Source organism: Solanum tuberosum, unplaced genomic scaffold (genome assembly GCF_000226075.1).
Source record: "Solanum tuberosum cultivar DM 1-3 516 R44 unplaced genomic scaffold, SolTub_3.0 scf00034, whole genome shotgun sequence".
In the NCBI taxonomy this organism is placed as follows: domain Eukaryota; kingdom Viridiplantae; phylum Streptophyta; class Magnoliopsida; order Solanales; family Solanaceae; genus Solanum; species Solanum tuberosum.
The window spans coordinates 2,423,876-2,438,321 of NW_006238962.1; the positions used below are offsets into that span (position 1 = coordinate 2,423,876).

Genomic DNA, 14,446 nt, shown 5'->3' on the forward strand with positions numbered 1-14,446 from the left:
TATATATTTGCCAACTTTTAAGCATGAACAAGAGTTATATATATAATAACAAAAAAAATTATCTAGTATAACTTTTTATCGATGGAGTTCAGATGAGTATCCTCCCATTTCTCTTAAATTTACCCTGGATCATAGACACAAATCCACCAACATACAAGTTTAATTGTAAGTTGTCACAATGGATGATACTACGTATACTTACATAAAATTCTATATACGCCACTGAAAGATAGAGTAAAATTTTATTTTATCAAACTTCAAATATTGATTGAGTGGAAAAAAATAATTGTTATTTACTATTGAGCCAATAATTTCATTAGTCAATTTTATTTTGTTAAAAATTATCAATAATTTCATCTGAAGCCAATATTCCTAACACTTGTCTTTTACTATTGAGCCACGTTTCTGTTTAATATATGATATTTCCCCTCTCCTATGCATGCAAAAGATGATACTCCTATCTTCGTTTCAATTTATTTATCCTATTTCTTATTTGATGTGAATTTTTTTTTAAAAGAATCTTTTTTTTAAAAAAATCTTGTATTCGAGTTTGTTGCTCTAACCATTATCAAATTAATACATATTTCATTTAATATTTCAAGTGCTTATGTTGTGTATAATATTGATCCTGTAGCATATCAATTTTAACGAGCCTTTCAAACTAGTTCTATTAGTGATCGACTCTATAGTTTGATTTTTATATGAAACTTCTGATACATCTACTTGTCCCAAGAATCTTGGATATGTAACTGCTCAAGATATCATCTAATTTAACGGAATCAATTGATTTTTATATTGAATTACTAATAGAAAGAAATGGTAGATATTTTATAAAAACGTCACATAACTATTAAAATGGAAATCTTAAACTAACTATATGTTAAATATACGCAAATGCTTTTTAATCTTGTGGTCTTAGATATGTTATGTGGAAAGTTAAAAGTTGAGACTTGTCAAAAAGAAAGGACATATTTTTTAAACGAACTAAAAAAGAACATAGAACAAATAAATTGAAATTCAGAAAATATATTTACATAATAACATCTTGTAAAATTCAAGTGGGAACAGAAAATGAATATATTCATTTCTTTTCAATATTTTATTTTTTCAAAGAGTAAGTTTGTACACAAAGGAATCTCAAAGTAGATCCAATTAGACATGGTAAACAATGAATATTTTCAAACATATTATTGAACCATTCATAGCCTAGCTTCCAAATTAAATAAGATATTATTAACTTAAAAGAATTTTTCCTATATATTTTTCCCATCCTTAAGATTGTTATTAACTGGTAAGAATAAAATCAGATACTTTCAAACTTTATTGTAGAGATATTATCACTTATAAAAAGAAAAATAGAATTTTTAGATGGTTGTCCCTTTTAAGGATAATAAATTATTTAGTAAATGATTCTCTTTTTTATTTTTCTTGCCATTTATGACCTTTTAGATTACCATCAAAAGATTCTTCTTGATCAAACTGAAAATCTTATAAGAAAATGTTAAATCACGATATAAATTTTGAAGACACCAAATAACAAACTAATATAGTATACTATTACTATATTTACAAGAAGTTTTAAGAACATGGATTAATATTTAGTTAAATACATATTTCAAAATTTATTATCTCTAACTTATTAAAAATCGCACGTCTAAATTAAAAATCCATTATATAAAAAATAAAAAGGATGGCCATGGCAAATTAAGAGAGCCATTTTCTTGAACCTAAGTTAATAAATGTTTTTTTTTAAATCTTGATCGAACAAATAATACGACTAACTCAATCATTAATTCTAGTATATTAATTAGCGAGGTGTCATTCTTTAACTGGTTTTTTTAATTTATGGGAATTAATTAAATTCTTAATCATACTACAATAAACAATTTTTTTATTAAAATTAATTTGGCTTAATTAAATGTAATTTTAATATATCTACTCGTGTCCATACAAAGGCCAAAAGAGTTTTTCTTTATTAAATTCCTCATGGCTCTTCTAATTTTAAAGAGATGGATATATTAATTCGTCCATAATTAGCATAAAAAATAATAATTTGAACAACTCTTAATCACACTTACATGAGCTGAAAAGATATAATTATTCATTAATTTAAGCTTATCTCATCATATTATATCTTAGACCATAATTATAGATCTTTAACGTCATAATTCTTTTCAATATTTTTACATACAATCCTAATTATATTTGCTGTTATCAATAAATTATGCAATTATTAATTAGGAAAAACTATATTTCAAGAACCAGACAACACCTAACAAATGAAAAATTGGGATAAATTATTATTTTTATGGTTTAAGGGATTAAATAAAAAAAAGTTGGTAATAGGAATATTATTTTATTAGTTCCACGTCGGTCATGGATTGAATAAATTATCATTAAAGTATTTAGAGTAGTGCTGTATTTAGAAGTCAAATCTTAAAAAGTTTAAGATGAGAGTTGTTAATATCAAAACATGTATAATATATTATATTTATAATCTATCCTTATATTATATTCCATAGTTTTGTCTCTTATAATTCCGTTTATTACTTTAAAATTTATTAATTGTTTGAAAATACAGCTACTAGAACCATAAGTTTTTTCCATCGCAAATCAATGACGAACTGATTTGATAGAATATAATTTTTGTTCTCACTTATTTTGCACAGAACGAGCTCAATAGAAAAATGTATGGTAAGAAACATATTTTCACTGAAATACTCAAAACTTTCTAATTTATTCGTGTGAGAATATTAGTACTATCTTTTTGTTTTCTCACTGATTCAATCGAAATATCTATAGGAATAGCCGCTGAATATTTTTTTCAATGGTAATTTCAATTGGAAAATAGTAGTAATTTTTTTTAGTAGTGAGCTCTCTAGGTTCTGAAAAACTGAAGCAGATCCAAAATTTAAAATTTATAGATTCATCAAACTAAAACATAAACTTTATTATAAGTGTTCAAGAAAAATGAACTCTTACTTGAGGAGGGCAACAAAACTTAAATAAGTTTCATTTTTTGTCACTAAATCAAAATTTTACTTTGTTATTAGGTTTCCAACAATAATTTTTATATATTTAATAAATTTCTTAATATAATATAGATCGAGTATATACAAAAGTTACTGAATTTTCGATAACGTGGACCTGATACACTAAATCCGTCCCAACTTGAAGTTGAAGGATCATGGTATATATGTGTAGTTTAATTAATAACGACTAAAATGGGTACAAAAAATTCTATTAATGGATTAAGACAGTTTAAACTATAAAGTTTGACTTAATAAATCACACGGTGAAAGAATTAATTATTAGAACAGTACGCGTATTCCTTTTATCTCTCCAACTACTAATATAAGTAACTAAAAAATTAAGTTATATATATGATAATATAATATCTTTTATATATTATAAAATTTAATTACTGTGTATATAATATATATAGTATTGTAAAACTCAATTATTAATAATTGAAGTCGTTATTCTAAAATTCATTAAAATTCACAAAGTTGAAATCTTAATTCTACTTTTTGATTGTTAAGAATACTTTGGCCCACAATCTTTTACTTAAATTAGAAGCAAGTGCAAAAACTAAGAACAAACAACACAAATTTCATTAGTTTGAGACCTAATTACGTGCTATTTCGTGTGTTTTCAAAATTACTATTCGTGATAGATTTCGATTCCTAACTACATATATCTAACACGTCCAAATACATGTATCCCAGATCCATGGGATCAATGGGATCAAAGTTAACTGTAACTTATTCTAGATACATTATATTCAAGCGTGATTTATATATATCTGAAATACACTAACTCTCTCACACGCCTCTCTCTTATCTGTTCGTCTCTCACCTCTCTCCTTCCGGCCCATTTATTACATATGTTAGCCCACTTTGTTGATGAAGCTCTCAAATGGATGAAGGTTCGGAATGTTTGTCCTTGGAGGCCCATTTCATGCAATGTTCATTACCTCACAAGTTTTTAGATTAATTTTTTTTATAAAATACTTTAAACAAATATTAAGTATAAAATACTTTATGCAATTCTTTTTCATTTCACTTGCCTCTCTATACTCGTTCTAAATAGATTTTTCTTTTTACTTGTCCACAAATTAAGAGAAATATATCTTTTGCTTTCAATACTACTCTTATCATTAAATAATTACATAAAATATTAGTAGTCAGATTTAGATTTCTAAAACATAATTAACAAGATTAGTCTAGTAAAATAAATTCCTAATTTAATTATTTTTTAAAAAGAGTGTCAAGTCAACATGGACAAAATTAAATGAAACAGAAGGAGTAGTTGAGTAAACACTTAAGCATTCAATATTTAAATTAAATCAGTGATATAAAACATGACATGTATCTTTATTACCTAATAACTATGATTAGTTAATGTATAATTTCACTTAATGCATTGCTTATTTACTGAAATAATACTATCATAAAGGTTGTGTGTCATATATAGAGAAAACATAAGAGAAGTATTCCACATTTTACAAGCAATTAGGAAATTAATTACTAGCACCCTTTCCTAGAACTATTAGCTAGAAGTTAAATGTTTCATTAGGGTAACAAATTTTAATTTTTTAGGAGAGTATGACCTTCTAATACACATCTTATTTTACCACAATCTCTAAAATTCTCTACCATTTAAAAAAAAATTCAAAAATCTCCTCTCAAATACATCACTCTCCTCTCGCTGGTACATCCCTATCCCCTCTCGGATACATCCCTACCTATACAGTGTACATAAAAAGATTTCAAAGAGAGATAGGATCATAGGAAGAAGAAAAACACACAAAAAAAAAAGATAGTTGAAGATAAATACTGAATCATATGCTATCATGAAATATATTGTATAGCAAAAAATTTGCTAGATCAAATGTTACAGCCAACTAATATTCTGTATTTTTACCATCTCTTTATACAAATGTGCCACCAAAAATTATTCATGATATGGGAACGATAACGAATGTCCTAATATATTTCAGCTGGTGAAGCGCGTAATTCTGGTGCGACTAATACTTCCTTAGATGTCATTTCCAGCAGTGTAGTAGCCCACATTCTTATCCTGTGAAGTACAACCGCACAATACATTCAGTTAAAGGGCTCGGAAATGATATCGTTTCACATCTAAATTCTTTCTACAACTACGAGCCATGGGCTCGGGAAATATTGAACTCACAAAAACTTATTTACTAGCTCTGAGACAATGCCAAAGCATGAGTCCATGCATAAATTAACCAAGACTGAACAGAGTAAAAGGTTTACTACATGCCTGGGATAACATCCTTTGCTTGTTTCGAAATTGAGTCCTGGCCTTGTTAGCGACCGAGTTTGGTGACTTGTACATCCTCTGAAAAAGGAGCATTATCAGAATACATAAATGTTCAGTTAAATCAAACATTAGAGATTCAATAAAAGGAAGGTCGCTTTTTTTTTTTGGAGACCTGACATAAATGCAGACGGAAGAAATAAATTTATATATCAATAAAATGTAACAAAGAGGAAGGTCAACTCAGATATTTTCCGCAAATATTCATAAAATTACCTTTTCAGTTCCGGATATACGATGCTCAATACCAGAAAGCATTTTTTTCTTCGGTGTGAAACCAAAGACAGTATGAAGGAACTCATTTTCCTGCACAACAGAAACGATATAGGTAAGAACGACTAAATAGGTAATATAAACACCAACAGTCCAAAACTCAAGTTACGGGTAAAGAAAGTATACCTGCATGTGTTTTACAAAACCTCCTCCAAGAAAGTGCTTTAGGAAATTTAACTGTTCAATAAATTACACATAGTTTCAGCAAATATATAACCAGTAACATGCTATTAACAAGACAGAAAGGGACGAGAATAACCTGTATCAGTTGACACCAAGTAGTTGTGGTAAGCGAGTCTCCGCCAATCTTCATTGAGCTCTCTGGAGTATACCCTTCCTGATACCGACAGTAAGAACATTACCAGAGGCAACATCTAATACCATAACAGAGCAAAAACTTGACAACGGGGTACTACCTCAAGAAATTCCAAGATATCTCGAAATGTATTTCTTTGACTGTTTAGGTCCTTCTTGGCGGACCCTTTGCCTCCAGCCTCTACGGAGAGACTTCTCACCTGATTCAGGACCTTCGCCCTTAATCCCTGGATATGTAAAATATCCTTAGATTTGTTTGCTTCGTCTGTGGAGCTGTCACTAGATCCTTTATCTTCAACAGAGAACTTTTCAAGACTCCCGACTTCAAAAATTAAAGCAAGTGCTTCACCAGCTGCAATGCGGATAGCTCTATCATCCTTATCCAGCAGAGTTGAAAAGTAGGAAATTGACCTGCAACATAGGTAGAGGCATACTTCAATTATCTCTCTCTCTCTCATACACACACACCAAAATACAATCTTGCATCCCTCTCTAATCTTCATTTATATATAGGCAGGAAGTTACAAAGTATTACTTTTTTTTTATGACCAAGTTACAAGTATTACTTTTCTCTCTTCTTCTTCTTTTCCTTTTATTAGTTTTTTTTTTCTATTTCATTTAGGGGTAGATCTGGAATTCAGGTACATACCCTTGCCAGCTTTTCGGGTTTAGTGCCAATCCACCAACAGTGGTAAGTAGGAAAGACCAAGCAGATACCATTGCTGTTATCATTGGTGGTGAAGGTTTAGCAGTAGCCACCTATCAATGAAACAGATGCAGATGTCAATGACATAACATACTGAAAATCATGTAAGCGAAACAACAAAATGGTTAGATAGGGACAAGGTTTGAGTTTTTAGTATTCACAGATTGGGATAGAGGATCGGCATTAACATCACATTATGACATCCATATAATAGCAACAAAACCAAGCTTCTAAAGCAGTGTTCAACTGAAAATAAACATATAAAAATGAGTAGCATACATTAGGGCCAATTTTTGGATGAATGACTTGCCACATCAATTGCATTGACTTCTCTGTTTCCTCTGGTTCTTCGCCTCCAACAAAAGTGATAATGGCCAAACACTCCAGTAGCTGCAACCACCCATCAAATATTGTCAGTATTCAAGCTCAACAAAGTAAATGCAAATACTAAAAGAAGCATCCACCATCTACAAACACACCGAAGATATCTTAGATGCGTCAGAACGAGATTTAAGAGCCTCTGTAATAGGAGACACTGATTCTTCCAACATTTCATGTGCTTTGTCCCCGGGGCCAGCAGTTAAAGCCAGAAGTCCTAATGACAGGAAATTACACAAGACAAATTTAGGCATCAACTTGAAGGATCACTATCTGAACTCCAAAGCTCATCAATATGCAGAGCTAGAAGATTACTGACCAAGAACATGAGATGCTAAAGTTATCTCCTTGGAAGAGCCCCTCTTAATGGAATTCAAACATTGTTGCAACAAAGTGGCAAACCTGCAAGATAGAACATAATTATGAGCACACACAAAGAAGTTACAATTACAAGCAATCTCACTAACCAAATTGGCCCTCTAGCAACCCCCCCCTCCCCCCCACACACACAAACATCCCCCACATTTCATATTAGCAAAAGTTACTATGGAATCACTTTAAAATTTTGAACCAACACATATCCTTGATATTACGCTTGTGTTAGAAAGAGTGGCAGTCAAAATCTTCATTTATGAAATTAATTAATATTGTAGTACTCCTAGAAACAAAATTCTACATGCACATTCTATACACTGATCACATGTGGACATAAATATTTGGGCCATTCAGTTCTAGCTGGAACGTCTGCATGGCATTTGGTAGATACTAATAATATGGTAGAATAGTTTTTTATGGATCTTTAATGGCTACTAGCCAGATTACCCTCAAAATCAAGCTTTTTGAAAAAGAGATATAACTAACACAAGCAAGGTAATCCCAAAAGGCAAGCACTTCATCCATAATGAACTTCAAAAAAATTCAAAGAAATAAAAGCCAGACAACTGACAGATAAGCATAACACAACTTCAAAACAATTCCAAAGAATTCCCTTACTTCTTTTCAACAAACTCATGTTGTATGTCGCTATTGAAGGTTTCTATAATAGACGCAAGGGCCTTCTCTCTTGTTGATCCCCTACATAGCCAACAAACGAGAAAAAATATCAGTCACATTCTTTGTCAAAAGCAAATCACAGTGCCATATCCAAGCTATCTATCAACTGGAGCTACTAAGAAAAATAAACATCATTATTGCGTTTGCTTTGTAGTTCGGTCTGCTTTAGGAAAGTTCTTTTCCAAAATTCAAAACTATGAACATGTGGATTAATAAGCAGAAAAAAAAAACTCAAAAATTAAAGAAAACACTGGACTTGTTAATGCAAAAGATTCTATTGACAAAGGAATCTTAATGATTCACCGGGAAGGATGGTGAAAAGAAATCTTGGTGATCTTCACAATCTAATGATTGGGAATTTGCTTAAAGATTCTCCGCCCTACCTCACCCCAAGTATATGCTTCAACAGGAATCAATATAATTTGTTTTACCTACCTATGTTTTTCACCAAAATAAAAGATTACTTACCCTTTAGTACTTCCATATCAATCTATCTCAAAATTTATATTTAATCTTATGCATTTTACTTAGGAATATAGTTATAATTTTACCTAATGTAGTCAAAATTAACAAAAATGTAACTTTAAATTGATTCTTCCATTTTCCCACTTATTTGAAGGTTTTATTTTTTTGAGAAGACAACAGACTAATTTGAAGGTGTTATTATTTTTTTGAGAAGACAACGGACTTATTTGAAGGTATTTGAGTGTGCATGGAACTTAATATGTTAAGTTAGCCTCTACATTATATAGACACAAGAACAAACTATTAAACAATGATTGGAAAGTAAATTTGATAAATAAAACAGCCAAAATTTACACAGTTACAATAATTCAAAATATTTAAAAGTTGGGAAAATTATGTAAAAATACCAGACCGTTTCAAACATTTCTATTTTGTTTCAATGCGTCAAACAAAGACAACTTTAGAATTTAAGTTTTATGGGTTCAATTTTTAGGTTTCTTAGCATTGAACCGATTATATATATATAAGTTATGGGTTCATATCTACTATTTATTACAATTTTGGAAGTCACAAAATGACAAGAAGTATATTGGAAGGAAAGAGCACATATTTTCCTAAATACTCAATTCAAACACCCAAGCCATCTCCCAAATTATTTTCTCGAAGAACTCGTTACCCAAAAGTACAAATCCAATTCCAATTCCATATCATTTGGTACTCAATAGGCAACATAGAAGTTTAGACTGATTCATATTATGTAACGCAATGCATTGAAATATAATTGAACCTTTTTTCATAGAGTGCATCGACACATTGATCAAGCAAAGTCTCCTTATCAACTTGAACATCCTCTGCACCTGAAACAATCATCTCTGATCGAGAAGTTGACGATGAACTCACGCTATCCGTGTCATCATTATCCAACATTACAACATTCTTTCGCTGCGAACTCTCTACAACAACAAAAACAAAAAAAATCCTCAATTCACAATCCCTTATCCCAATTAAACCCAACATCCATAAACAAACAAAAAAATTAGGTTTTTAAACTCTTACAAAACTCAAATTCAAATCAAACAACCAAAAATCAATTTTACCCAAATTCCAAGTATTAGTTCATTAATTAAACTCTCAAATACAACCAATAAGCAAAATAATATTTCTATAACAAACCCAATTCCATTAATTCAATATCTCGGGAATCTTAGTAGCTCAGTTAATTGACTACCTAAACTCCCATATCATAGGTGAGGGTTTGATTCCCCACCCAAATTTCAGCTAATTTAGAACATGAATTCATTAAATAATTCCTAAAAAACTAAACTTTAAATGTTCAAAATATTACCAAAAAACTCCAATAAATTTTTCGCTAATCTGTAAGTCAAAAAATACCAAAAAAATTGTCTATAAACCGATAAACAAAAAAAGGCAGAACTTACTTCTTCCCATGGCGACGGCTTCAGGTAACAAAGGGTTAGAAGCAAAAACAGGGTTGACTAAAAGTCAAACGATGAGAATCAAAGGGGAGAAATTGATTTGAAAAAACACAGAAACTTCTATACTTGTTTGAATGGAGGACCAATGTATCCATAAAGAAAACTTTAGGGACTGAAAATTGAAGTTTCTGAGATTGTTTACAGAGCAGTTGAAGAAGAAAAGGAGAGTCAGACAAGAAAGCTTTGGTATTTATATGTGAAGACTGAAGAATTCTGCTGTGAAATTTTCATTTTAGGAAAAAAAGAGAAGAATTTGGTATTTTTGGTATATTGCTTTGGAATATTCGAGAATTGTGTGGAAGGGGTAGGGGTTGTTGTGGTGGAGGGTGATGATGTGGAGTGATCGTCACCGTTAATTTTATTTAGTCACTCGAATTAAAATTTATTCCATTTTGAGAAAAATAAGACTTGATTAAGTGTTTCTGCTAAATAATGTTTGCTCCAATTTTGGAAAAGCTTTCACACATGCTCTGAGCATGGGCAGAGCCAGCATATTATTAGGAGTTCATATGAACCCTTTTTGACGGAAAATATTACTATTTATATATGGTTAAAATTATTTTTTATGTATGTATTGTAGATATTGAACCCCCTTCGATTAGTTCATGTGTTTACTTCTTCATATTTTGAACCCCCTTATTGAAAATCTTGACTCCACCACCGATTAATCACTTAAAATATATCATTATTTTGAAGAGACAAGTGTTGAAAACACCTCTAAAACTTATAATATATGATTATATATTATTTATACAGTATGGATACATATGTGTAAGATATTTCTCTAGCAAAAACAAGTGATCATGCATGCATTGGTTGGCCCAACAGGCCCAAAACCCGGTGGAGGTTTTAGATCATACAAAATTATTTTTATGTATATATGGTAGAAGTATTGAACCCTCTTGATTAGTTCATGTGTTTACTTCTTCAGATTTTGAACCCCCTAATTGAAAATTCCGACTCCACCATTATCATTATTTTGAAGAGACAAATGTTGAAAACACCTCTAAACTTGATGTGAATTATTCTTTAGTCCTCCAACGGATCAAAGCATATGCGAAAGCTTTTACATAATTTTAGGTAAAATTTATAAATTGGGCTATAATTATGGTAAATAAATCTTATAAGCTGACATTTTACATAATTCTTTCTTATAATATATAATTAGATATTATTTATACAGTATGGATACATATGTGTAAGATATTTCTCTACCAAAAAGCCAAAAACAAGTGATCATGCATGCGTTGGTTGGGCCAACAGGCCCAAAACCCGGTGGAGGTTTTAGATCAATTTTCACTTCTTTTTGCTCTCATTTTTCTTCTTTGACAACAGTATCTCACAAGCAAAAAGTATAAATTCATATCATTATTTTGGAGGTCATTACAATTGTAAGCACAGAACAATTACAAGAACTTTCTCTAAGGCCAAGAATATAATACCTTTTCATATGAGATAAATCTAGGGGTGTTAAATGGACGGGTTGAGTTGAAATTAGAGATATTAAAATAGGTTGAAATAGAAATTGTATTGGGTCTTAACCTACCCAAGTTTACTTTGAGCTCAAATGGGCTTAAAAAGGGTTTGTTTTTTACCCGCTTAATCTCAATAATTTTAAGGGGAACTTTCGCATATAGCCACTCAAAAATAGCTTAATTACGCCTCATAGCTATAGTTTGCTAATTACGATTTGTAGTTCTATGTTATAGGGAGGAGAGTGGTGAACAAGATTGGGAGAGGTAGGAGAGAGGCAAGTGAGAGAGGACAATAATTTGTATTATTTGCGGGTACGTAATACGTTTGTATAATTCGCGTGTTTTTGTAAAATTGAGTAATACAAGTCTGGAATTATACAAATATGATAAAACTCGAAATAACGAATTGATACAAACATAAACATATGAACTTTAAACCGTTATACAAATTATATTATACAAATTACATCATATAAATTATATTATACAAAATTCGAAAATTACACGTTTATACAAACTTTAAAAAGTTAAACAAAAAAAGATTGAATGTATATAGTGATAAAACTGAAAAATCAAAGGAAACCATCGTCATATACAAATACAAATCAATCGAAGAATTGTTAGTTGTGAATTATACAAACGTGGCGAATTATATAAACGTGACTAATTGTACAAAATCAAAGTCAGCCTACGTAATTAATGATTAATGTTAGTCGTGAGTGGTAATTATAGCAAACTATAACTATGATGACTAATTAAGTAGTATAAGTTTGCTTAACCGCGTAATTTTCCCTAATTTTAATATATTGTTATTTAAATTTTATAACTACAATTTGAATTTCAGCTCAAGAATTTTTTTTTAAAAGAATTACAAATGAATAGATAAATCCTAAAAGATATCAATAGACAATAATTTATACCTTCAATATAGGAATATACATTCATCAATGCAAATAAAGAGTCTTAAAACAAGTTGAAGTTGGTAAATTAGGCTCAATTGAGGATCCTCCTAAAATGGGTTAAAGCTTGAATAGATTGAGATTGAACTTAAATACAAATTACCTTAAGTTTAACCCTTAAAATTCTGGACGAATTAGGCAGGTTACCTATAGTTGAGTTCATTTTTGACATTATGTCTCATATGCCTTATATCATGTTAGAGTTTCTTGCTTCTTTGGGTGTGTTTGGTAGGGAAGAAAAAAACAAAATATTTTTAAATTTTTCAATGATTGGTTGGTCAAAAATTTAAAAATATTTTATCTGAAAGTTAAATTCTTTAAATATAGAAAAAAATAATTTCCCGATACAAGTTAATAAAAAAAACTAATGTCACAAGTAACATTCTAATTGATTATTTCACGTCCACCTTCCAATATATTCTACTCTTATCCCATTTTCATCCGTATAATGCTTGACTAGATAGTATTATATAAATATGTTTCAAATAATATTTGTTGTTTACTTACTACTTATCAAACATCATAAGATTAATTAAAAAAATCACTCATTTTCGTGGAAATAGCTTTTCCATACCAAACCCCTTCATTATCTTTCCGAAAAAAGTGTATATATATGCCAAATTTTATCACGTTTGGTATATACAATTTATTTTAAAATTGTATATTTTGAATCCCTTAAACACAAGATTAGAGGTTAGTTTAATATTTTAAGAAGATACAAAATTTTACTTAAGGTCCCAAACTCCAATCTCACTATCTGTAGCTTTGTTCACAGAGACGGATCTGCATGTATATACGTGATTTAAGTTACTATAATAGTCGTCTCCAATGGGGGCGGGGGATCCACCGTGGCAAGCTCATCCAAGACGCGAATTCGAAACTATAAAAGTCAAGTCAACAATCTTTTTCATGAAAAAATGTAAATAAACTTCTAGATAAAATTGCAAAAGATTTTTTATGTTGAATGAGATGAGAACCTAGGACAAAATAGGAAAGCCAACAACAAAAAAGCACTATAATGCAACAAAGAAAGAAAGAAAAAAAGAGTCATATTTGATGGCTATGAGCTTTTTAAAAAGTGGTGTCACATAGACCATAAATTAGGCCCCAACCAGAGGCTGAGGCCTTGTAATTCAAAACAGGCCAACAACCGCTGTGAATACTCTGGTTGGCTTACGATACGAGCGGAGTTAGAATTTCAATTTTATAAATTTTAATTTTTTTTTAATAGTAACTTCGAGTGAGGTAGCATTTGTGTTCTACGTTTAATATTTATGCATATTTAATACGTTTTTTTTAACACAAATGTATTGTTTGAATAAAAATATATTGAATTCAGTCGAACCTGACGTTTTGATGAGAGAACATCTAAGTTTGTGATCTCACGTATGCTGTTTATTCTTTCTGTTCTGGTGGGCGTTGACTCTTTATATTAACTCCAAATAGATACGTATATTGTTCCGAAAGAAAAAAAGAAAAAAACGAACGTGTGTAAAGAAGTTAACACAAATGTACAGTTGTTACATTAATTAACACACGCTTTGTATTTATAGTTAGTACGTGTTTTTTTTTTAAACTTTTGGTTTCATTTGATGTTTAGTATTCATGAAGCTCGACTAATTTAGATTCGAGTCACGTAGGGCACCATTCAGCGAGAAGCGCTCTCTATCAAAGATTTTTTCATACTCATGACTCGAACCTAAGATCTTTGATTTAGAAAGAATCAACAGTCTTATCCATTACATCATATATGTTGGTTGTTTGTTAGTAGGTGTAGTCGATTTAACTTAATAGTATTGCGCTTAACCCACGTTACTACTCAGGAGTTGATTGACAGAGTGTGTATAAGAATATATTAACAAATATTGGAATCTATTAGTTACAATGTTGAGATTAGTTATGCTGAAATTATTTCTTAATTATTTAGTATTGAGTTTAGTTTATTTATAACTAGTTAGACAAATAATGTCATTTTCATTA

The 14,446-nt window shown here is 30.3% G+C and overlaps 1 protein-coding gene across 1 annotated transcript; it reads right to left on the bottom strand.

Moving 5' to 3' along the window:
* Positions 1-4,811: 4,811 nt before the first annotated feature.
* Positions 4,812-10,276, bottom strand: LOC102590272 (interferon-related developmental regulator 1-like). Its single transcript, XM_006342602.2, has 13 exons — positions 9,976-10,276; positions 9,324-9,489; positions 8,012-8,092; positions 7,338-7,420; positions 7,120-7,235; positions 6,920-7,030; positions 6,584-6,693; positions 6,036-6,345; positions 5,879-5,956; positions 5,746-5,796; positions 5,563-5,652; positions 5,290-5,367; positions 4,812-5,082 (listed from the first exon to the last, which is right to left on the bottom strand). Exons 1-13 carry the CDS (start codon positions 9,983-9,985, stop codon positions 5,041-5,043), a joined length of 1,326 nt encoding a protein of 441 aa, XP_006342664.1. The 5' UTR covers positions 9,986-10,276; the 3' UTR covers positions 4,812-5,040.
* Between the last annotated feature and the right edge of the window lie 4,170 nt (positions 10,277-14,446).